General features: G+C 47.2%; 2 protein-coding genes across 3 annotated transcripts; both read right to left on the reverse strand.

Moving 5' to 3' along the window:
* Positions 1-293: 293 nt before the first annotated feature.
* On the reverse strand, positions 294-8,241 carry AGMAT (agmatinase (putative)). The gene is made up of 7 exons (XM_083452186.1): positions 7,685-8,241; positions 4,639-4,841; positions 3,876-3,924; positions 3,382-3,577; positions 2,334-2,513; positions 1,126-1,210; positions 294-782 (listed from the first exon to the last, which is right to left on the reverse strand). The coding sequence occupies exons 1-7, from the start codon at positions 8,224-8,226 to the stop codon at positions 709-711; spliced, it is 1,329 nt and encodes a 442-aa protein (XP_083308312.1). The 5' UTR covers positions 8,227-8,241; the 3' UTR covers positions 294-708.
* A 1,014-nt stretch (positions 8,242-9,255) lies between these two features.
* PINK1 (PTEN induced kinase 1) lies at positions 9,256-22,989 on the reverse strand. 2 transcript variants are annotated; one of them, XM_083452150.1, is made up of 8 exons: positions 22,436-22,989; positions 21,010-21,306; positions 18,962-19,065; positions 18,181-18,363; positions 16,793-16,956; positions 14,578-14,705; positions 13,739-13,975; positions 9,256-12,278 (listed from the first exon to the last, which is right to left on the reverse strand). In XM_083452150.1, exons 1-8 carry the CDS (start codon positions 22,784-22,786, stop codon positions 12,018-12,020), a joined length of 1,725 nt encoding a protein of 574 aa, XP_083308276.1. In that variant the 5' UTR covers positions 22,787-22,989; the 3' UTR covers positions 9,256-12,017. The 2 variants fall into 2 exon arrangements, with proteins under 2 accessions (XP_083308276.1, XP_083308277.1); XM_083452151.1 differs by having other exon boundaries at positions 9,256-13,090; positions 13,585-13,975; positions 22,436-22,914.
* Positions 22,990-25,378: the final 2,389 nt, after the last annotated feature.

Consider the following 25,378-nt stretch of genomic DNA (forward strand, 5'->3'; position numbering starts at 1 on the left):
CTGCGAATACCAGTTAACTTTGGGACAAAGAACAGAGGAGGCTGTTGCCTTCACGCCCGGCTCGTGGACTCACTGAAGGTGTCTAGATGACTGCCAAAGGAGAGAGGACTATGTGAATTACATGGACCTCTGTTTAGATGTAGCAGAGCAGGGGAAGCATGGTGACCTTGCCATGTGGTTGGACTCCCATCAGGGATGTTGGGAGCTGCAGTTTAGAAATATACGGAGGGTACCCCATTGGCTATCCCATTTTGGCTCTGAGGCTCCCAGGGATATGTTCTCATCCGGCGCTCTTTATAATTTGTACATTCATTTATTTGCATGTGCCTTTTATGTAAACTAATACGCTCTTGGTGAAAGGCTGGCATTGCCAGGTGCTCTTAGGTATTGGGTGGCTGTGTCCTGTGCTTCATTTTTTGGTTTTTCTTCCAGCAGCAATGAGGAGTAACAACTTAATTTCCCCACAAAACCAAAGATTCCCAGAACTTGCGTTTGCTGGTTAGTGTCTCCCATTATGTCAACCCTGCACATTTTCAGCTGTCCTGGTCATTGCTGTAGATGTCAGGAAAGGGGGCTGGTAGCAGGCAGAGAGTTGTATAGACCCAGCAAAGTTAAAAATGCAACATTCTGATTCTTTGCAGTTCTGCAGGGATGTCCTTGTGCATTACGAGCACCTTTAGCGTGAATCGGAAGCTTTCCTGGAACGGTTTATGTCCTCTTGACTTGCGGGAGGGCGCACAGCATTTCAAAGAGCAGATTTGCTCCCAGGAGTGCTGTGTTACCTGTGTAAGCAAAAGGAGCAGAAAGCCAAATTAAGGAATTTGCTGCCTCTTCCAACCCTTGGCTGCTATGGAGAGAGCAATCGGCTGACTGACTACCCTTCAGGGTAGCCAGAGAAGGGAGCTGCTGTGGTGTCCCCACCCCCCCTTAAGCCTCAGTTCTCCAGTCCATAAAATGGGCTTTTAGTGTCTTACTTTCTTGGATGTGCTGCGAGAGGGTCTTCACAGAGCTTAGACATTGCTCTTGTCAAGAGGACCCAAGCAGGAGCCTGACATTTTTTGGGGGGATCAAGTACCCCCATTCAGGTTGTCGCTAAAGCGGCAGATGCCAAGATACACCACTTACCGGAAGCATCATACATCGGCGCCACTTCAACAAGGTCGCCCCCTACGATATTGAGACCTTGGCAGCCGCGAATAATCTCCAGAGCCTGTTTGAAAATCAAGAGAAGGCAAGTGGGTCAAAGGCATGGAGAAGCTCTAGAATTAAGTGACATAAATGAGTGGAGGGAAAATCCATTTTGTAGTCTGGCCCAGGAGCTGAATGTGGCCCTTCAAGCTCCTCTCTCCGGCCCTCGGGAGTCTCTTCAGTCTATGCCACCCCCCCACTAGCCAGGCCACCCCCCTCTGCCCCTGTTTTGCACACTCCAGGAATGTTTTTACCAGGCTGTGACATAGCCCTGAACCTTGCTAATACCTCTTAAGGTAAAGGTAAAGGGACCCCTGACCATTAGGTCCAGTCGTGGCCAACTCTGGGGTTGCGGCGCTCATCTCGCTTTATTGGCCGAGGGAGCCAGCGTACAGCTTCCGGGTCATGTAGCCAGCATGACTAAGCCGCTTCTGGCGAACCAGAGCAGCGCACGGAAACACTGTTTAGCTTCCCACCAGAGCGGTACCAATTTATCTACTTGCACTTTGACGTGCTTTCAAACTGCTAGGTTGGCAGGAGTAGGGACCGAGCAACGGGAGCTCACCCCGTCGCGGGGATTCGAACCGCCGACCTTCTGATCGGCAAGTCCTAGGCTCTGTGGTTTAACCCTCAGCGCCACCTGCGTCCCCGCTAATGCCTCTTGCTTGCTTACAAAGGTAAGATTTATATTTGTTGTTTGCTCCATCCCCTTCTGGCTCTGGTGCCTTCTGCCACCAGCACATGGCCTCTAAAAGATTATCCGGGAGGGAATGTGGCCTTTTTGCTTGAAAAGATTCCTCCCCAGTTTTACCGAAGGAGGTCTTTGCATATCAGGGATCCAACCAGATTGAAAAATAGGCACAAACGCCCTCAACGGAACAGACTGATGCAGCTGGTGACCTCTGAGTCAAAAGAAGGTAAAGCAAAGTCTGCAATTACTAAGGGCCTCCTGTGTCGCTGGACTCAGCTCCAAGCAGCGTAGCCAAGGATCAGGGATGATGGGAATTGTCAGCCCAGCAACATCTGGAGGGCTGCAGGGTCCCCACTTTTGTTTCAGACAAACCTCAGGCCCCTAGAAGCCAAAGCAACGCAGCAAACGTCTTGCTTAGACCTGTACTGCTTGTGTTTCTGCACACTTATTTTACCTGCGAAGGAGTTAGGCCAGCAATCTCGGGTGTCCCAGTGCCAGGGGCGTAGGCAGGGTCTATTCCATCGATGTCAAAGCTGATATAAACGGGCTTGTCTCCCATCTGCTTCCTCACCTCTGCCATCAAAGGGACTAGCGACTTCATCCAACAGTCTTCTGCTAGCACCACCCGGAAACCCTGTTAAAACACCGGCGAAAGCTTTGGAATGGAGAATCCCAGGTCTAAAGAGGGCCATCATACCGATAAGGTATCTAGCTTTGCAGCTGTGCAGGTGTAAATGCTCTCTGGCCCCACAGCTGACACCTGACAAGTTTTCTCCTATGAAAAGGAACAGAAGGTGCTTCCCCTGATTTTCTTGTCCTTTCATGAGTGCAAAAAAGGCTGTGTAGATGCAGAGAACTGATACAAAAGAAACCGGCTTCCTTAAAATCCTAGAATGATCAAGTTTCTAGTCCTTATCGAGATAGGCTTAAAAGTGTGTGAGCAATGCCTTGTGAACTTTAGAAAGCGGAAAGGGAGAATCCAAGTGAGACTCTCCATGCCTGAAGGTGGGGTTGTATTGTCTAGCGACTAGTGATATCTGGGAGGCAGGATAGAAAATGTGCATGTTCTCCCACATTTGGAAGCTGAAGAGGTAACAGGACTCAGTGAACAGGGAGATCTGTGGCAGAGAGAAGTCCAGAATCAAAGGCAGAAACCGAAGCAGAAGAGGCAGAGATGGGTCAGGCTTGCGAAGAACCACAGGCATCTCTCTCACTGGCCACAGCAAGCTCCCCTCCTTGCTGGTCTCCCAGGACCAGAAGAGGCATAAAAAGGGCAGAGGAGATCATGCAGGCATAGTCTCCAATTGCTTAAGGAAAACCCTGGAGAGGAGAGATAGACTGCTGGTGGGGAGGCAGGGACCTTTAGTCTTGGCAACTGCTACATGGGGGCAAGACCTACTGGAGATGAGCTGCTGTGCTCATTAGATCCTGTTTTGCTAATGAAGAGCTAATTCCAAACTTGTTCGCTGTGATCTACTGCTGGCTGGCTCCTGCCATCTTACCTGGTCTCGGCAATACTTGTAAGGGTCCTGAGTGTAGGAGGAGCCCCTGATTCCAATCTGAACGACCCGTTTGCAGTCCAGGAGTCCCTCGTCCACACAGCGCCGGAACGGCGTCCCATGGTAGATCTTCTCCCCCAACGCTTTGTCTCCGGTGTCCGTGTGGGCGTCTACATGTACCAGCCCCACAGGGCCGTGCCTGCAGAAGGAAGGAGAGATGCTAAGGGAGCAAGATGGCGTGACCTCACCACTACAGGGAAGGCGGGAAAGCTTTTTTTCTACCCTGAGGACCACATGTCCATCTGCCGGGGGTTGTATGCTGGTGATGGGCGGGGCCAGAGACAAAGGCGGGCGGAGCAACAGATGCAAATCACGCCTTTTGTACAGGAGGCTTGTTTATACACGCACACCCTATGCCCCTCCCTACCCTCTGCCCACAGAGTTGGCAGAAGCTGCCTGACACTGTTGGTGCCGTTTCTCAATTTAGACTCACTTACTTTTCTGCCACGGCTTGCAAGATGGGATATGTGATCGTGTGGTCTCCACCTGCAAGGACAGATAATATGGTTGATTGTGAGACTGAGCCCCCTCCCTCTTCTTTCTATACATTCTCTAATGTTACTTTAACTACTAGGACTTGCTGATCAGAAGGTCAGCGGTTCGAATCCCCGCAACGGGGTGAGCTCCCGTTGCTCGGTCCCTGCTCCTGCCAACCTAGCAGTTCGAAAGCACCTCAAAGTGCAAGTAGATAAATAGGTACCGCTCTGGTGGGAAGGTAAACAGTGTTTCCGTGCGCTGCTCTGGTTCACCAGAAGCGGCTTAGTCATGCTGGCCACATGACCCGGAAGCTGTACCCTGGCTCCCTCGGCCAATAAAGCGAGATGAGCGCCGCAACTCCAGAGTCTGTCACGACTGGACCTAATGGTCAGGGGTACCTTTACCTTTACCTAGCCAGTACATATATTAAGATTGCATGTGTTTGGGAAGCTCTGTGCTTGGTGTTGCCAGGATAAGATCTAGTTCTTTAGGCAGAATGAGACAGCTGGCTCAAGCGGCAGATTCTACTTTTGGGGGTGGGGTTCTGATCTCCTTTTTCGCTTTGGGATCTTTGGGATACCTTGCCACATCAACACATGGTGATTAGATTTCTGGAATACTACTGGCCAGGAAATTGCCAAGGGGTACCACAGCACCCCCAATTTAGCTGCCTCTTTGCGATCAGCGCTATCGCAGCCCCAGGCTGCTTGGCAACATCCTTACCCAGCGTGAGGGGCACGCAGCCCTGTGCCACTATCTTTTGAAAGGCCTCTCGGATTTGTCGGCAGCTATCCTTCAGGTTATAGAGGTTGACGTTCACATCGCCGATGTCGGCTGCCACAAGAGAATGGTAGGGATCTGCCCCAGTGCTTGGATTGAAGAATCTCACCAATGACGACTCGGCCCGGATGTGGCGAGGACCAAACCTGAGGTGGGGGAAAAGCAACATCTGTGTTTGTAGTGCTCAGCCTCCCTGTAGGGAGCCTTTGGCAGCCTGAGAGCTGCATTACTTCCTAGCATTCCTTCTGAGGGCCGCATGCTGCTGGTGGGAGGGGCCAGAGACAAATGTAGGCGGGGCAATGAATGTGCTTTTTACCTAGCCTAGTTTTTGCACACACACTGTGCCAGAAAATAGGGGGGTTGCCTTTAACAGCCTAAGTCCCCTTTTAAGGGACTCAGAGTCCCCCAAGTTTTTAATCGATCAGAGATGAGTTGAGGCAGGATTCCATGAAAGCAAGGCAGATCTTTATTATTCTGTCCCCCTACCCCGCTTCATAGGAGGTGAGGACCCAGAAACAAGGCTGTACAAGAACTTGCAAAGACTTTAGGAATTGCCCGATGCCTTAACCAAAGACCACAGAAAAAAATGTCATATACATGTCACAGAAAGAGGAAATTTGAGCATGTGGCTTAGAATTAGAGGGGGGATGGTACACACAATGGCCAGTCCTCTGGTAACCACACCCACACACCCCTCTGTCCTCCATCCAGGTAAGCTAGTGGGTTTTCTCAGAGGGAAAGGACACATCTCAGCTGGGCCCGAACACTCAAGGAGGGTGCAAAGCAAGGCTTGTGAGGTATGTGGCCGGGGGGGGGGGTCCTGAGGACCAGATAGGCCTGGGAAACTGAGGTCTCTCACCCTTACCCAAGGCCCCTGATAAACTCGCAGCCTTGATGCCCTGGAACTGGGCTTCTGGGTCATTTCCTCCACAAGACAGGGCGATGGTGCCCCAGTGAAAAAGCCACCCTGAGGGGCCCCTTTTAGGATTTCACGTGAGGCCTAGCACTGCCAATGGCCCCACTCCACACTCAGCTTGGAGCCTGGATGAGTTTTGTGAATGTCTGAGAAATGATTCTAGCTGTTCTGCCTGTTTTCCTGATCAAATGACACAAGCATTTGAACATCCCAAAGATGGACATGGACAACAAGGCCAACAATGGGAGGAAGAGAACTTTCCCAGCTCACTTAAGTTTTCTTGGCACACACCGAGGGAAACGAAGCAAATTGGTGCTGCAGGATGAGATCTCTGAGGAGGCCTGGGCAGGTGGAGGTATCCCAAGGCAGCTGAAAGGGATTCAAGACACCAGCTGGGAAACTGATCTAAAAGCACAGGTCCAGTTGGAAAGGCTGAGGGGATAGATCTCTCCCCTGGGCTGAAATGGCCTGTGATTGTCAGAGGGACCCCAAGGTGGCCTGGAAACATTTCAGATCATACCCAGGAGATTTGGATATGTTATATAGAATCATAGATAATCCCTTTTGCTGAAGGGAAATTTAGCTATGCTGGAACACACTATTATATAGAATAATAGAATTGTAGAGTTGGAAGGGACGCTAAGGATCATCCAAGTCCAACCCCCTGCAATACAAGAATATGAGGGGTTTGAACCTGCAACCTTGGCGTTTTCAGCACCACACGCTAACCAGCTGAGCTATGCAGGTCAAAGAACCATTGTTTGTGTAAAATGTTCTTCATTTGTTACAGCTGCAGAGAAATGTTGGAACATATGACTTCCCCGTGGTCTGAGGCTGACAGAAGGTCCGCCAAGGGCGCATCCTGCTTGCTGGGTTTCTCCTGTCTTGTCATGGGCCTCTGCAGCTGCAACAGCTCCACTTCAGATGGTCCTTGCCGTTGAGAGCCAATTCATGCAACTTGCACCTTTGAACTTGCAGGATGTCAAACAGGATTTTCCAAACTAAGGAACTTGCAGGATTTTCCAAACTAAGGAACTTCTTCCTGCTTGCAGTGGGAACTTAATTTGGCCCAGAAATGGAAGACACTACAGGATTAATTGTAGGACAAAAGCATGTGGACTGACTCTGGCAACTGCAGAGATAATAGCTCACAAATTACACATTTCTAAGGGTAAGGAATAACCAGAACATTTCTGCGCTGTTTGGTGAGATTTTATTTATGTGTCCAATCTATATAAACAGAATTCTCTTCCCCCACCAAACTAGATAATTTGGCTTTCACAATGTGTTTTTCTGCTTTTATTTTTCTACATTATCTGCTCCGTGTTTATTTGGAAAATACAACCTCTGTACTGCTCCTATGTTATGTTTTATAACTTCATTTTGTTGTTGATTTGTTGTAATTCTGATTTTACATTAGGAAAACAATAAGAAATTTAGAAGAAAGCCAGTTTGATTCCATTTCAAGCATAAGTTTCAAATAGACTTGAGGATCAGAATTTGATATTGAAGGGTGGGGTTTGGTCTGCTCAAAATACCTCTGGGGCAAACTCTTTTAACAGTTGAGCCCCGATTTCACTTTTGAGGCCCATCATTGGGCACCTAACACACACTGCTGTATGTGTAGTCTCTGTGCAAATGTCTTCCTGTTTTCAGAAAAATCCACACATAACAGTAGATTTCCCAATGCATCACATCACTTTTGTTTCCAAAGCACGGAGACCAGGTTGCTCAAACTCCAAGGAGAATTTTGGAGATACAACCCCAAGGTTGTTTCATTTCACTGCTAAGACTCTCAGCCAGGCCTGGACTTTGAACTTTGATTGTTGACGCAGTTAGGTAATTTCTGGTTTTTAATGAAACCTCGCCCCTTTCGATGGTCATGCAAACGCGTCAAAATGTGTGATAGTTCTGCTACTTTGGGGGACTCTCCTGCTCATTCTGCAGATTAGGGGAACCCTGGGTGACTGCCCCCCAAAGTCCTACCCTGACAGCACCGCTGTGTGGCCTCCCTCCACCCAAGCCTAGTTTGTAACGCAGCATTCAATCCCTTCCCAAAGCAAACCCACTCACCTGGCCCCAGGACGGTTGGAGGTCCCCGTGTCAAGAGGCACCCCCACAAACGCCACGTCCAGACCCTCTGCTGAATTCTGGATGGGCAGCTTGAACATGGAGCAGACCCCCACGGGTCTGGCCACAAACTCCGCACTGGGCGGCACATTGAAGCGGGCATCGGAGAGAAGGCGACGAGGGAGAAAACTCCCGGTGTAGAAACTTTCAAAGAAGGAACCGCAGGGAGTTCTGGGCAGGGAGCCAGGCCAGCCTGGGTTAGCCCTGCTGTTGCTGCTGAGCTGCTGAGCACGACATGTGCTTGTCGGGAATGTTCTGCAGGACACCTGCTTGCCAACGGCAAGTCCGGTTTGACATGCCTTCCCCTGCAACAGGGCTTTGCGCCCCAAGGAACAGAAGATTTCCATGCTGAACCCCCCAAGACAGGATACAGCTGGTAGCTTTAAAGATTTCCAGGAGAGACACTCCCACCGTAACATGCACAGCCAGTGGGCCTGCCTCTCTGCCTCCTCCCTTGCTGGGTTCAAAGGGCACAAATGAGACATAGAAGCCTGAGAAGCCTCTGCAGTCAGTGAGACTTTTTTCTCACTAGGTGGCACTGTCTCATTTCCAGTTGGGATTTCAAAAGGTTTTTTCCCCCAGGGTGGAGAGGAGAGTCGGGGATTTTTACCATGCCCAATATGTGTGTTTTAGAGTTGATGACTTATTTCCACCAGAAAGCCTTAGTTGCTTAAAAGCTGTTTAAATTCAGCGACACAACCACCTTTTTTTTAAGAAGAGGAGAGTGAGGTTATGCCAGCTTCTACTGATCTTTTATTTCTTTCTAGCCAATTCCCTCCTGCTCAAAAAAAATAATAATCCCTTGTTCTTTAGAGAGAAGCTATCAGGCCACAGATCATAAAGCCTTTTTAAACCTGTTTTTTTTTGGGGGGGGGGGCAAACGAAGTGGTCCACAAAGGGTAATCACACCCACTGGCCCCCATCCTGCCTGCAACTTCCCAACCCTGACTTGATGTTGAACCGTCCCTTGTTAAGAGGGATTCGCTCTTTGAACTGGCAGCGGACAACAGGCAAAAGGTGATGGGAATGATGGGAGGTGGAAGACATTGGCACAGAACCCAAAATCTCCTGCTCCTGTCCTTTTAAGCATTCTGCTGCCAGGCACTGTTCTGGGTTTTGACCCCTAAAACATTAACAAATCGTTCAGTAGGGAAAGAGAAAGAGAAGGGAGGGCACCTTTTAATCATTTAGACAAAGGAATGCCTGCATGTCTAAGTGAGAAATGGCCTTAAGGACTTGACTTGTTTTAAAACAAAAGCTGATATTCTCGGAAGGCTGGCTTTTGCTACAAAGGATTAAAATGTATGCTTGGGTAGCTTTTGTTGTGGAATGTATACAGGTGAACAATTAGTATCTGAAAGAATCCATCCAAACTTTTTGAGACCCTCATTCTTTCAGGACGGCTGTTCAGAATGGGGATGCCTGTCACAGACTCCCTGGAATCTGCCCTCCCTTAGTGCCACAATGGTATTTGGTCCCTGGTGCAGAACAAAAAACAGAATGTCCAAATACTCTTTTAGTGTTTAAGTAACACACACTTTATTTCACCAATACGTAACCTAATTCACTCTCCCAACTAGCAACAAACACCTCAACAGCTACCAAGTCTAACTAAACTAATTAAGAATGCTCAACACAGGCTAACTATTAACACCCCAAAGTGATTCCGTAGAACATCAACGTTTATTCATTCTGCCAAATGAGAGGTGGCTCAGTTAGCCTACTGTGATGCCAAAGCTTAGGTAGATACTTCTCTCCCCCACCCCAGCCCTTTCACCTCTCCTCTTGTTGTTCATATAAAGAGGGAATAATCCAGGGACTCTTGCAACCTCCAGCTGGGGTTTGCAAAATTCATGGGAATTGTTTTATAGTTGCAGATGTCATGTGAACCAACACCCCCCACCGCTGTTTTTAAGTCTTAAAATAGTCTCCAAAAGTGTATGTGACAGATCAGTGTGATAGTTGGTTTCTAGAAATCAACTGCATGGAGTGGTCTGGGATTCCATCAACTTCCTTTCTAGTATTGAAAAATATATATATATTTAGAAGTCCTGTGCCACTAAAGCATCCTTTAAACTGCTTGGCCTGGTCGCTATGAATGATCAGGAATTCCATGCAGGCAAACATGTGGAATCCTTGATAGGCAAGTGATTGGGATGGCAAAGCAAGGACAGAATTTTTTGTTGCCAGCTGGATCATCAAAGTGGTGTGATGCTTCTCTTTTTTAATTTAAAGAAAAGAATCAAACTTGGAATATTTGAATGTCTTAAATGCAAATGACCCTTCACTGCTCCTACCCCAATTAGCAACAAAATATATGGAAGTACTCCAGTCCAAATGGAAGGTGCTTTCTCCTCCTGATTCAAAGTCCTCCTTTCACTTTGCTTCCCTATCACATTCTTGTCCTTCACACAGACTCCCCACCCCCACTTATCTATAACAAGGATTAGGCATCTCTCGGCCCCCAGCTGTTGCTGGACTGCAGCTCCCAACCCCCCCCCCATCACTGGCCAAATGTTGCAGCCTCCAACATCCTTGGGGGCGGCGGCGGGCAAAGGTGAGCCATTATTTAGAAGATTACATCCTGCCTTTCAATCCCAAGTTTATTTACAATAGACTACAATATACACCAACATATATACTCAAACCCAAAATCCATGCCACCAGTGGCTCTTAGGCAGGGACCGGTATGTGCTTCCCTTCAGCTCTGCATTCACAAAATATACAGCTGTTCTTTCCAGCAGGTGTCTTATCTAAATGAGTTTGCTTTGTGCTCATTACAGTTCAAGTAACTGTCTCTTTGTTTAAGGACCCTTGCAAGATTTTATTGGTGCCCTGTTTAGATTAAACTTATTTATCTTTTTGGCTCTAGAATAGTTTCCTTACTTTCCTTGTTGTGCTCATTCACGGATTAATTAACAATTGAACAATTAACATGCATTTTGCCTGGGGAAGTCTAGAAGGACTAAGTAAGAAAGATCAACAGAGCATTTCTATAGAGGTTTTGTTTCAGCTGGGGTGCACAGAACTGGTAGAGGAGCCATCCCCTCCTAAGGCCCCTGCTAGCTCACAGGACAGAAGGGGGCGCGCTTTTTCCTTTACCCCACTCTCTACTGCCCTGCTCCCAATCCTGTGTTCTTCATTTCTGTAGGAAGGAACTCCAACTCCAGAAGTGATGTATCACTTTTTCTGTCAGGGAAACAGATCTTTGGATGGGTCACATACAAAAGAATCCAAAGACGGGTAAGAATTCCTTGATGCTGGGAGTGGGCTGCTTCCCTCCCTACCACCAGTTGAAGCAGTGTCATGGTAACGCTCCTCCAGAAGGTTCCCCCAGCAACTACCAGGCAGCAACTATTATCATTCCTAACCCTTGCTGGCCCTGCTGGCTACTGGGGCCAATGGGAGTTGGGAGACATCTGGAGGGTGAAAGCCTGACACGCAACAAGAGGACTAAGGGGCAGTGTGAAAATTATTTTGTGAAATAAGAGAAATAAAATCTCCTCCCCATTTTCCTAAGGCTCTGCATGAACTGCCTGGGCAAAACTCCAGTCAAAAGGGGCAGGAGAAGCTATTTCAGACCCAGTCCCTCCCCCTTCTGTCTGATGTGTTTTCCCTGGTAAAGTAGAGATGGAGGCAACTGAATTCGTAAATCCAAGGGCACTCGATTCTCCATCCCCCCCCCCCCCCGGAAAAATACTGGCATGAAACCACCCTCAAATATCTAAGCAGAGGGGGAAAAGAATGTAGTTTCATCACGTTTTTTAAATGGCAAAAAATTAACAGCTTTGAGAGAGAGAGAAAGCACACATTTTGTATCAGCCTTCCCCAATCTGCTGCCCTTTGGATGTTTTAAACTACAACTCCCATCATCCCCCTCTGAAACATCTGGAGGGCACTAAGTTGAGGAAATCTATTTTGCATCAATGCTACCTCCCCTCTCAACAGAGACTCTTAAGATGTTTGAAGCAGAGACCCAATTCTTGAAAAGGAACTATTGCAGCCAGTTACTCTGTTTTCAAAGCAACACAATCAACCTGAATTTCTTTGCTGGCCAAATGCAATGACCGCATCAGGTTTGTTTGGGTTTTTTTTTTCATCAGAACCAAACCCAATCTACCTTTACAATGAGAACACTCCAATCCCTAGAAAGTGCTTCTTACCTACAGTATTTTTTTTTTCGGCCTGCAAGGAAGAGGTAGCTTAGCCAGTTTAAATGCTTTTAGTGGAACATCAGAGGAAATGTCAGCAACAGCTGTGAGCAGCTCTGAGCCCATCACGACACTATGCTCCTCCAAGAGTGGAGCAGGGCGGCTGCCTCAAAGAGATCTTCATACTCCAGGTTTGCCAGAAAGCACCTCTTCAGCGTTGTTTCGACTTTGCTCCCATCTCCAAAGCGATCTGTCAATAAGGTGGCGAGTGATTGGTGAAGAAGCCAGCCAACCATCTTGGCAGGTCTCAGGTCCTCCAGGCTGAGAGTATCACCACCCCAGAGACTCAGGTGGAGGACGTTGGCTGCAACGCGTGCAGAGAGCCTCTGAAATAGGAAAGGAGGTGGGGAAAGTCAAAGGAATGGCAGAGTTTGCTTTCAGGCGAGGACCTCTGGTGTGCCTTTCTCTGGTTTCTGTTTGCAGACTTCCCCACTGAAATGAGGTACATTCTCTGGGGGAAGGGGGAGAATTGTAGAAAGCACTCAAACACAGGCAAGGTGCTAGTGTGCTGTTTGAGCCCAATCAACCATGGTAAACCAGCAAATCCTGGCTTATCAGGATGTGTGAACACAGGCCATGCTGGGCTAGCTAGACAAACAGTCTGATCTAGCCTCAGGCAGCTTCCTAAGTTTCCAGTTGTTTAAAATAAAATTAAAAAGTGTACAATTCAGAAGATTTGGGAAAGGTTTGTATAGTCAGCTTTGCACTCATTGATACCATTACTAAATCAAGCCTTCAGTGTCCTAGGCCCAGTCTTGTACGATGTTCTTCCAAAAGAGACTCAGTGGGTGTTCTCAGTGTTAACTTTTGGACATTTGCTGAAAACCTTCTATGCTGCCTTTTCTACATCTTTTCTACTCTTAGGTGGTGATCTGTGATTCTGGTGTGTGTGTGAGAGAGAGAGAGTGAGAGAGTGAGTGAGTGTGGGGTATATATTTATTTATTTATTTCTGTCTGTCCCCCCCCCCCCGGCCATTTATTGTCATACACCACTTTGATATTTTTAATGAAATTGGAGCATATACGTATTTACTTATAAGAGCATGCCAGCTACCCATTCTTCCTGACAAAGATTCCTGGGAGTGCCATATCCTCTATTATTGTATCAGCCACAGCTGGTCCAATGAAAGCCATTTGCCTAGACCAGGGGTCTGCAACCTGCGGCTCCGGAGCCGCATGTGGCTCTTTTACACCTTTGCCGCGGCTCCAGGGCAGATACTAGCGAGGGGAGGAGGCGCATTGTGCGCCCCGACACTCCCCACTGTGACGGGCGCTGTACTGGCTGTGACGTCGCATGGGGGCGGTGCGTGTGTTAGCCACGCACCGTCCCGACGTCACCTTCCCGCCCGCCCGCAACATTGTAAGGGGCATGTACGCTGGTCACTGCATTGAAAGGGGGCATGTACGCTGGTCACTATTTTGAAGGGGAGTGAAGAACACACACACACAAAAAGGTAACTTGTTAATTTAACGTTTATTTCTATGAGGAGGAGTAATTCTAAGGGGTCAAACAAAGAAATAATTTAAAAAAGTGACATTTTTATAATGACGAGTTTTGCGGCTCCCAGTTTTTTTTTCTTCGGAAACGGCTCCAAGTGGCTCTTTTTGTCTTAAAGGTTGCAGACCCCTGGCCTAGACTGTACTACGGTGGCAGGTGAAGCCCAGCCCTCTGGTCTCAGTCAGAGGGTCTTTTGCAGGATACTGGCTTCTGGGCTTGTATGACCATTGCTAAGCAAGATGTGGGGAGGCGTGGAAGCCCTTGTGAAAAGAAGAGAGCAACTCTCACCTTGGCCGGATCCCTCCGAAGCAGCAATCCAACCAGCTTCTTCACTTCCAGGGGTACAGTTTCTGGCAAGGGCGGCAGGTCCTTATCTTGATAGCTCCTGCTTTCCAGAGCGGCTCCCCCTTTGGCGTAGAAGGGGTTATGGGCACCAAGGATCTCATATGCCATTGCCCCAACCGCCCATGTATCTGCTTTGCTGTAGTCTATCACAACCCCAGGGCCAGGGGTAGCAGTGACCACCTGTCAGGAAACAGATACGGAAAACAAACCTTCAGACAAGGCCAGCCAAAACTTTAAATGCCTCCAAGCAGGTTTCTTTAAATGCAAATGGCTTACTGTTGTTTGGAGGAGCAGCTGATAATTAATGGGATCAGGAGAGCCATGGAGGAGAGAATTTGAAGCTGGCATATACTTTTTGGTAAAATGCCACTTTTGGCACAGCAGGGGCAGAAGGGATAACATTGCTTCTCAATACCCGCTTTGATCACATTAATTATCAGCCTAACCCAGAAGCTAACTGCATTTTTAAAATGTGCACATGTAGCGCAAAGGCACATCTAGTTTGGAGTAGTTCTTTAAAAAAATACAAATAAATTTTCAAAAAGAAAGGTTATACAAAATTCTGCAAAGGATAAGGTTATCAAATGGGATCTGGTGGCTATATACGTAGCCCATATACAATTATAGAATACTGTCAAACAAATACAGTCATAAAATAAAGCCAAAATAAATAAACCGCAGGTACATGAATGTGTAGAAGGTAGCGACTAAGACATAATGGTTAAAGTTACAAAACACAAACCCTATTATACCAAGAGAAATAGAGAGAGATAGAGAATTACCTCCGGCGCCATGAGGCAGCCGTTGCCCCCGCGATCCACATACCAGCTGGTAAAAGGGAGTTTCAAGCCAATTGTTTTGTCGGCCAAACAGCAGCCAAAATCTGAGATGACCAGCCCTGGACACCCAGCTGCAAATGACGGCAAGGGAACAGAGTTACATTCTGAACAGACACACAGCAGCCCAGCTTAGCACTCAGAATGGACAGCAGAAGCAAGTTTCTAGGGCCGTAAACCCGCCCCAGCCATGGGAAGGTTCCTTCAAGGGGCATATATGACACCACATGTGGAGCAGGTTAAGACACGGCTTGTTTGATCAGCAGCACTACAAACACAGTGCTTTGCAAATGCTGGCAGTTGATTGGGGTTTCCAGGCACAGCGCTATGCAAATATGGGCCACCTGACATCACTGTGGCATCAGATTATTGACAGGTGGGCAACCCCATCCATCCACCTGCCAAATGTGGCCCATGTGGGGTGAGGAGGATCTCGATCTGGAATGATTTCACTGATAGCAGTGGTTGGGAAGGGGTCATAAGACACTAACTGTTATAATCAACTCTAAATTGTTATACAAACCTACATAATATTTGACTGCGATAGTTGCATATGCATGGAATGTTTCTTGGGGGTAGGGATAAAGGATGTATTTTCAGAAACTGAAAAATAATGAAGGTTTTTAATGGAAAAGGTTGAGGTGGGGAGCGTTAACCCCACCAAACCAGTGCTACGCTCCCAACCTAATTCACCACCACCCTTCACCAAGTAAGCACACACTCTGCATCAGGAGATGCAAAAGCAAGGATTTCTGGTGCCACCTTTAGCTGCGTCCTTCGTTCAAGACCAAATCTTTCCCCTGCAGTTTCTGCCTCATCGTCGTGCTACAAAGCGTTTCTCAGAGGGAACAGAGCATGTGCTTCTACTGTGGATGTTAATTACTCTGCTCTGCTTGCCCTTACTTGTCTCCTGCCCACTTGAGTCTCAGTCAGGCTGAGAGTAATTAACATATCCAACGCCAGAAACTGACAGTGGGCCAAAAGCGCTCTGGGCTCTAGCAGAGCGTGAATTTGCCCTGGGATTACCTACTGCTTAACGATCCCGAAGCACTGAGTTATTAGCCTATTTGTACTTTGGGACTTCAGAAATTGCTGCTGTGCAGCCAGGCAAACCACAGATGTCCAAAATCAGGGAGTTGGAGAAAACCCATCGACCAATTTGCAACTGCGGGGCTGGAGGGCAGCCAATATGGTCAGGCCATTTTAGGTGTTCCTTTTACCACTTTGCCTACATTTAATTTTAAGGCTGGAAGAATACGTTCCTCTAGCCTAGTGCATTTCTGCCTGCGACAGCTTAAGATCCTCAGTGGATAGAGAATGGGCTCTCCCAAACTCCATTTTCCCCATTTGTTGCTGAAGTATTAGCTCAGTTGTAGAGCATCTACTCTGCAAACATACATAAAAGTCCTAGGTTCAATCCCCAGCATCTCTGGAGAGAGACCCCAGTCAGAAATGCTGAAGAGCTGCTGGAAGCCAGTGCAGCCAATATAGAGCTAGATGGAAGAAGGGAAAGACTCATTGTAAGTCAGCTTCCTAGGCTCATTAGGAACAGCCATCGCTGACTGGCAGAGCACTTGCTTCGCATGTCAAAGATTTTTAGTTCAATCTTTGGCATCTCCATTTACAGACCTCTCTTGGCCAGAGACCCTAGAGAGCCACCGCCAGTCAACACTGGCTCAACTCAATGGACCCAAAACATGGTCTGACTCAGGCAAAGGCAGCTTCCTGGGTTGCCTATAACCTAAGTGCAAGAAAGATGCATCTTCTAAGCCGGGCGACACAGCAGCACCAAGACTAGTTTGAACATCCTGTGTGACATATAATGGGGAGTGTCCCTTCCAAGAGGGCACCTGCAATTATTGTTTATGACATTTGTATGGTGACATTCCAACCAAGTTCTCTGTGTCATTTAATCATCACACCAACCCTGTGAGGTAGCCTAGGTGTGTGCCCCAGGAGTGATTCGAAGCTGGGTTTCCCCCATCCGAAGTGCTTTTTGTTGGTGATATGTGATGATGAGAAGCCTGATGCCAGGGTTTTCTACCACTGCTCTAGCATTTTGAAGATCTCTGCCTGTTTTCTCCATTCTAAGCACAATGATCCTGCTCATCACTTCTCCCTGACCAGATACACGCACAGGTTTTGCAGCTGCGCTACGTACCGGCATCAAACTCAACAAGGATGTTGTCAGACTTCAAATCCCTGTGAGCCACTCCGTGTCGAACGAGGTGGTCCACCCCTTCCAGTAGCTGCAGGATCATCATGGTGCCCAGGTGAGCAGCTGGGATCCTGTCGCAGAGATACTGGCGCAGCGTACATGGGTAGCTGGATGGAGCAAGCAAGGAAGTGGCAGCTCATTAGTGGGGTACCACAAGCAACACCTAAATCTGGCTGAAAATGGGAACATTGCTTCTCTTCATCCTTGGTGGTGTAGTGAAGTAAACATCATTTTCATGTGGGAATGAACTTGTTTTTTGGAGTTCTAGATAGCAGAGACATCTCCCATCCAACCCCTTCCTTGCTTTGGTGGTATAGGGCAACATGAGGAGCCCTGTTGGATCAGGTCAAAGACCCATCTAGTCCAGGCATCCATGGGAAGCCTGCAAGCAGGACCTGAGTAATTCTTGGGCCCACTTTCCCCCACAATGTCACCATGGAATGGGAGATGGCCATGGCATGATGCTGCTCATCAACAGCAGCAGAAAGCTTGAAAAAGCATGGGAAAGTGCCTTTGCTATGGGGTATTTGAAATAAATGCACCACATCACCAGAAAATTAAGTCAACTTTCACTAGCTAAAAGGTGTGGGTTGTTTTCTTCTCCAATATTCTCATTCATTCTCTCTCTCTCTCTCTCTCTCTCTCTCACACACACACACACACACACACACACAGAGAGAGAGAGAGAGAGAGAGAGAAACTGTTGAAATGACTCCTGAAAATTATGGCTCAGAGCAATTTGCACCCTGCACTTTTCAGAGCACACTGTCTCTTTCCTAGGACCTGTTTCCAACTACCCTTGCTTCCTGCTTCTTGACCCATCTCCCTGGTTCAGCTACAGCTCACTGTCTGGCCAGCTTCCTCCAAACTGCACCATGGCCTCTTCCTTGATGGAACTGGACATGATGTGGAGCTAATTCTGCTTTCCTCATTTTCTTTCTTTCTTTCTTTCTAAAAAATCAAGTTTCTAGTTCTTGTGGGTTAAAAATGATGAAGGCATTAACCGTAGAAAGCTCCAGTGTATTGGGGTGACAGTGGAAGTGGATTCTCTTCCTTACATTTCATCTTCCAGTCTTGCATCTTAACTAATCATTTAGCTATACCAGCCTTCCCCATCCTGCGGCCCAACAGTTGTTGGACTCCAACTCACATTTGCCCCAGCCAGCATGGCCAATGCTCAGGGATGATGAGAGCTCAGAAACCACATTTGCCACTCGATCACTATTGTTGGGAGCAGAGGATCAACTTTTGTCCCAAACCATAAACGTTAGAAGCCAGATGCACTTTGCAGCCCTACAATCCATGGACCACCCTGCTCTCTCCCAACTTACTTTTTCATCACTAGGAAGAGTGTGCGGCTGTGCCCTATTCCAGAGGGATTCAGTGTGGAGGGCAGAACATCTGGATAGTCCACCGTTGCACCAGGAAGCAGTGGGACGTGGGCCGTGAATGCTCGAAGCACCTGGACTATATTTGGATGAGGTTTCAGCCTCTTCTTACCGAAGACAAGTTGCCTATTTCAAGACAGTTTGTTACCGCTTACAACCACTTATCGTTGCTATTGCAGATTTACCGTAATTTTCGCTCCAAAACACGCACTTTTTTGCTCCTAGAAAGTAAGGGGAAATGCCTGTGCGTGTTACGGAGCGAATGCACTCGACCGGAGCCATGGCTGCCGTCAGTCAAGCAAAGCGGGAGCCGCTTGCAAGGCTTCTGTCCCGCTTTGCGCGGCTCTAGCTTTGCTTGCTTTACAGCCAGGAGGAGGGGGAGGAGCCAAGGAGGAGGGAGGGAGGGAAGGGGAGCCATGGCAGCAAAGCGGGCAGCAGCCGCTTACACGTGAGGAGGGACAGACGGGAGCCATAGCGAGCCGGAAAAGCGCCTTGTAGCCAGCAACAGCTGCTGCAGCCTCAGCTAGCAAAGGTCCGTGCGCTCTCTAAACGGAGCAATGAGGCTGCAGAGGGACGGTCTGCACCCTGAGCAGCTCACAATCTTAATTAAGCTGCATGTACTTAAAACAGCCTTCCCCAAACTGGTGTCCTTGAGATGTGTTGGATTACAACTCCCATCAGCCTCAGCTCCCTCTCCTACATCATCAAAATTAACAAATTATACCTGGGAGGAGTGATCGCACCAAATTCTCCAGATAAGGCTGAGCCACTGGCTGGAACAAGCTCCTGTGACATGGAGTTGAGGATGCCTTCGCTTGAAGAACCAGCCTGCAAGAGCCCAAACATGATTTATTTTCCTTGTGTTCAAATGAAGGCTGCCTCATCTAAATACAGTGGTACCTCAGGTTAAAGACGCTTCAGGTTACATACACTTCAGGTTACAGACTCCGCTAACCCAGAAATAGTACCTCGGGTTAAGAACTTTGCTTCAGGATGGGAACAGAAATCATGCTCCGGCGGCGCGGAGGCCCCATTAGCTAAAGTGGTGCTTCAGGTTCAGAATGGACCTCCGGAACGAATTAAGTACTGAATTCGATTTCTGCGCCACCCACCCCAATTTTGATGCAGTGTATCATAAAAAGAAGGGACGTGGGGAAATCTGGAGATAGGACTACAAAATACGTAAGGTCCCAAACACCCTCCTCTCTCCAAAAAGAAAAAAGAAGAAAAATCCCTTAGCAAGATATGGTAAATATCTTGAAGCATAAAACAGCTTTTTAAAAAGAAGGGGGTTCCAATAATGGCAACAATGATATTTATATTTGGCTTTGAGTCACATGTATTATCTCTGCAATCCTCAAAACAGCCCTATGAGGAAACCCAGTAATAACAATAATGAAGAGAGGATAGAAAATAATGGCTGGAAAGGGAGCTGTTAGGAGGCTTCTTTTCAAATTAATTGTAGGAGGGCTTTTAATGAGGCCCAGAACTCACACAAGTTTTAAACTCATCAGGGACACATTGGTGGGATAAGACGTGAACAGAACACAATTGTGCCGATTTTAATTCAATACACCTGCATTTCCAGTTCCCATTACCTGCAAGAATATCTCTCAAACACTGTTACTTTTTAAACTACATTGTGGGCAGGAGAAAGAAATTATAACCCACCTGCCTATCTTTATGGGCCACTCCCCATCTACTTGTGCCCCAGTTGTTGAATTTTACTGAAGTTTGTTTCTGCATCATATTTGATACCGTGTTTCTAATTTGTTTTTATTTTCTGTTAATCTGCCGGCCGATTCCCATTCAGTGGGATGGTCCAGGAGTAATGCCAAACTGTGGTTTCTGGTACAACATGAATGAGTCTCAGGTTCACACAATCCCTTGTGCATGGGGAATATCTACTTACTTACTACAGGGGAGGTCACAGGAAAGAGACTTTCAGTCATTTTGGAACTGAAGAACAATGACTGAAATGGCATCAGGTGGACTGGAGCTAGAATGCTTATGCCCACTGCCCTTGCTCACGTATTTTAATTTAATTTTACTATTTATACTCTGCCCATCTGACTGGGTTTCCCCAGCCACTCTGGGTAGCTCCCAACAAAATATTAACAACACTATAAAACCTCAAATATTAAAAACTTCCCTGTACAGGGCTGCTTTCAGATGTCTTCTAAGAGTCATATTTAATGAAGCCTGATGTAGAAAGCCTTAAGACAGCAATTCCCCCAGTTCTTGTCAAACAATTGTTTGCTGGGTTATCTAAACTAGTTTGCATGGTTTGGGCAACACAGCAAAGTATGTTTTGCCAAGAATACGGAACGAAGGGAGGGAATCTGAACAAGTATGGTGAAGGGATGGAAGAGGGAGTGCACAGGCAGAGTAAGGATTGGCCACTGTGGTTTGGCATTATGCTCCTCAAAGGTTTTAAAGATTTCTTTAAAAGCCAACACTGCGGGAAAAGAAGCACTCCATTTCCACCACTACTGCACACTGCATTTTCTGATGCTGCTGCTTGTGCTCACTGTGAGAGCTGCATTACTCAGGCAGAACTGTTGTTTTGTTCCCAATCAAGCTGTTCATTATGTTTTTCTTCTCCCCAGAAACCTATTACACTTTTCAGAAGAAATAATTGACACCACGGTAGCAACTGCTGGCTCTTGCAGGACATATTTTAGATTAACATCAATTACTGCTCCACTGGACTGAGGTTTCAATGCACTTTCCTTCAACACCTGAGGAGCAAACCAAACACAGGATCCTCACCGAAATGTTCCACATCATCTTGATTGCCAGCGGGAAGCCAGTTCTCCAACAACCAACTTGGCAGAGCTTTCCCCCTCCATTCTGGGCTTCTGAACCATCGCAATGATCAAAATGATCAGCTTCTGGCTCCGAACTTGCTTTGTGAGGCATGGCAAAAGGGGTTGTTGCTTCATACACAGCTGCGCTGCAGCCTTTGCCAATAGATCGTCCAATGGAATATTCTTCCAATTTGAAGCCTTGCTGGCGGAATAAGCCCAGGGGCTCTTTCTGAGGTTTGTTCCTCTGGATAAATATTGTCTGGATGGGGGAAAACAACAACAAAAGAGAAAATGCAAATCATAATATTATGCTTATGATAACAGTGCTTTTCAGTTGGCTCCAAGCAGCTCCTGCAGAAGGAGAGGCGAGACAGTGTGGCCGCATTTGGAATACTGTGTACAGTTCTAGTTGCCTCACCTTTAAAAAGGTAGGAGTTGGAAACGTTTCAGAAAAGGGCAACCAAAAGGATGGAGTCTCTCCCCTATGAGGAAATATTGCAGCTTTGGGGACTTTTTTTACTTAGAGAAAAGGCGAGTAAGAGGAGACATATGATAGAAGTTTATAAAATTATGCACAGTGCGGAGAAAGCGACAGAGAATCACTAGAAGTTGTGGACCCCCCCCCCCCCAAAAAAACCCTCTGAGATTAGTGTCCGACTAAGGATCTGGGACGCGGGTGGCGCTGTGGGTTAAACCACAGAGCTTAGGACTTGCTGATCAGAAGGTCGGCAGTTCAAATCCCCGCGACAGGGTGAGCTCCCGTTGCTCAGTCCCTGCTCCTGCCAACCTAGCAGTTTGAAAGCACGTCAAAGTGCAAGTAGATAAATAGGTACCACTCCAGTGGGAAGGTAAACGGCATTTCTGTGCGTTGCTCTGGTTCGCCAGAAGCGGCTTAGTCATGCTGGCCACATGACCCGGAAGCTGTACGTCGGCTCCCTCGGCCAATAAAGCAAGATGAGTGCCGCAACGCCACAGTCGTTCGCGACTGGACCTAACAGTCAGGGTCCCTTTACCTTTAAGGATATGGGAGGCATGGGTTCAAATTCCTTTTCAAGCCGCAAACCCCAATGGGGGAGACACTGCCTCTCAACCTAACCTACCCCACCACAAGGTGGTTGTTGGGATTAAAAGAAGAGAGGGGGAGGACCATGTATGGCACCTTCAGCTCCTCAGAGAAAAAGAGGGGCATATAAATGCAATCAATTATTATTGTTATTTACTAAATTTGTTAGTCGCTTTGTCTTGCCCAAAGCGACTTCCAACCAACCAACCACCTTAAACTCTATGGAAGGAAGTGTGGGACGGGGTTGGTATGGAAATATAAACGTCCCAAATCTATGCTGAAGGCCGCCCCCCGTTGCCATGGTAACGAGGCATAGCCTGCTTACCTGGATGCCCTTACAGGCCTCGCTCGCCTGCCTCTGCTCGGCCAGCGCCGGCTCCAGAAGCGCCAGCCCGAGGCCGAAGGCCAGCCCGAGGCGGCGGGGCCCGAGGGGGACCCGCGGCGCCATTTGCCGGAACAGCAGGAGGCCCGGTGACGGAGGCCCGCCGGTCAGGCCCAGCCGGGCCGCGGCCTCGCGCAGGAAGCCCGGGCGGGCCGGCGGCGGCTGCTGCGGGCGGCGGGCGAGAAAGGCGGCCGGCTTGGGCGGCGCAGGAGGGGGAGGCGCTCCCCCGAGCCAGCGCCACAGTAGGCCCCGGCCCAGTCGCGCGCCCCTTCCCAGCGCCTGCCGAAGCGCCATCTCCGCCCCGCTCCCCAAGACGCCCGGCCCGGGGCTGCTCTTGCTGCCGCCGCTGCCCTTGGCCTCGTCCTCACGGTTCTTGTTGTTGTTGTTGTTGCTGCTGCTGCGGCCAGGACTGTGACGCCGCGGAGGCGGGGCTGCGGCGCGACCGGGAGGGCCTGTTTATTCTTAGGCCGTGGTGGAAGGGGAAGCGGGCAAGCCTGCCCTCGGGCATGTGCAGAGTGCAGCCTGCGTTCCACATCGGTATATTTCGAGTACAGTATCTTTACTATTGCTTTTATTATTTTGAAATCAAAACGTGCGGCTTTAATCTTCCTGCTGTTATGTGGTTTGTTCTCATCCATTAATAATAATAATAATAATAATAATAATAATAATAATTTTTTAAAAAATATTTATACCCGCCCTCCCCAGCCAAGGCCGGGCTCAGGGCGGCTAACAAGCAATAATAAAAACTAATAATAATAATAATTATAAATAAATAAATAAAAATGTATAATATAATAATAATAAGAAGTAAATAATAAGAAGTAATTAAATAATTATTATATTATATATTATTACTATTTAACTATTTTTATTTATTTAGATTAATAATATATATAATTAATAATAAAATGTATAATATACTTAATAATAATAATTTAAATTAAGAAATTAAGAAATTATTATATATTATTACTATTCAACTTTATTTATTTATTTAAAATAATAATAATAATAATAATAATAATATACACACAACTGACCCTATACCTGGAAGTCTTAGGGTGGTGGTGGTTCACAGAACAAAATCAAAATATAAAACCACAAAATATTTAATAAAAATAAACCCAATACCCCCCCAAAGCCACCACATTTTCAAAGGGCATAGGATGTCAAACAAATCAACCAAAGTGAGGATCAAGGGGCAGTTTACAGTATAAAACCACAAAATGTGTAACATAATAACAAACGAAGCACAAGCACATTCAATGGGGGGAGGATTGCTCCCCCATATAATGTGCTTGTATTGGTCCTTGTGCCATTGAGCTTGTGCCAAGTGCAGCCTGTGTTACATATTGGTATGTTTTGAATGTTTTAAGGGTGTTCTTGGTTTCTTTGTTTTTTAACCTGTTGACTGTTCCTAACTTAATCTGCCCGTTGTTATTTGATTTATTGCACATTATGTAATACTGTGTATTGCTGCCACCTGCTCGTGCCAAATCATTCCTAGGCTGTGGTGAACAAGAGTACTGTTGAGCTAGTGCAGAATGCACCTACACACAGAGAGAAAGATTTTGAGTATTTTAACCTGTTGATTTTTCTGGTCTTAATCTGTGGTGGGAAAAGGTCAATAGTACTCTTTGCACCATACAGATTTTAATAGAGAGATTTGGTGTGTGAAGCAAGCCAGTGGCTGGCCAGATCTATTCAGGAAGCCCACAATTTGGGTGGGAAGGCCATAAGGAAAGGGAGCAAGCAGATTTCTCATAGCAGGGAGTTGCAAACAACAACAACAAAATGGCAAACAAGACCACCGCAATATATCTCAATGCAATCGGGCAGTACATTCGGGAGACAGTAGTCCCTTAGGTATGAGGAGTCTGACCTATTTTTGCACGCAGGAATTCGTGATGGGAACGCCTTAAGGGCTGCGCGCCTTTAAATTATGTTGCCCTCCTCTGTTACATAACTGTAGCAAAAACACAGCAATTTTGTTCCGTTTTGATTGGAGTGGAGCCATGGAATTAATGCTGGCTGAAGGTGCTTTTGTTCTCTTGCTACATTTAGAGCAGCCTGTAACTAACAGTCTTTAATTATTGGAGAATTAAGTTCATTGTGTTGCCCTTGATAGAATTTTGTGGAGTCGAAAACAGCAAACCCGTAAAGGAAAATATTGCTCTTGGGACGGATAGCACTCCTTTCTCCCCACGTGCGAGAATTAAAAACGGAGCAAATTAAAAACAAGAGTTAAGAAAAGCAGAGCCCAAATGAAGAAGAGGTGGTGGGGAACCGGGGAACAAAATCTTGATTTCCACACTACTAGTGTTGTAAACAAAAATTGCCCTTTTCCCTTATGGGGTATCCAAGAGCCCATATAGAGTCCTTACATAGGTTCCCTATTGGTAGGGGAGAATAACAGAGGCCAAACAGAGAATATTGAGAAGCAAAGCAGCTAGTAAGCTTGATCTTTATTGATCTGTTGCAACAGAGTGCTCCTCTTACCTGCAGGAGAGAGGAGGAACCCAGAAAAATGGCGTGCAAGGCCTTATAAAGACTTTTGAAATTGCCACCCTGTAGATCAAGACCACCCCCCAGAAACATCATATATACATCACAGAAGGGGTGTAACCTAAAACCCCCCCTCAGATACATCATACCTACATCACAGAAAAGGCAGTCTAAACAGAAATTTGAATGTTGTTTTTCTCCTGTCCTTGTTTATCTCCTGTCTGGCAGGTTACCGTATTTTTCGCTGTATTGGACGCAGTTTTTCCCTTCAAAAAATTGAGGGGAAATGTGTGTGCGTCCTATGGAGCGAATGCAGGCTTGTGCCATAGCCGGGCGCAACCCCTCCGGCAGTGAGAGGCTGAACAGGGCTATGGCTTC

Source organism: Podarcis tiliguerta (genome assembly GCF_965153285.1).
Source record: "Podarcis tiliguerta genome assembly, chromosome: 8".
Lineage (NCBI taxonomy): Eukaryota > Metazoa > Chordata > Lepidosauria > Squamata > Lacertidae > Podarcis > Podarcis tiliguerta.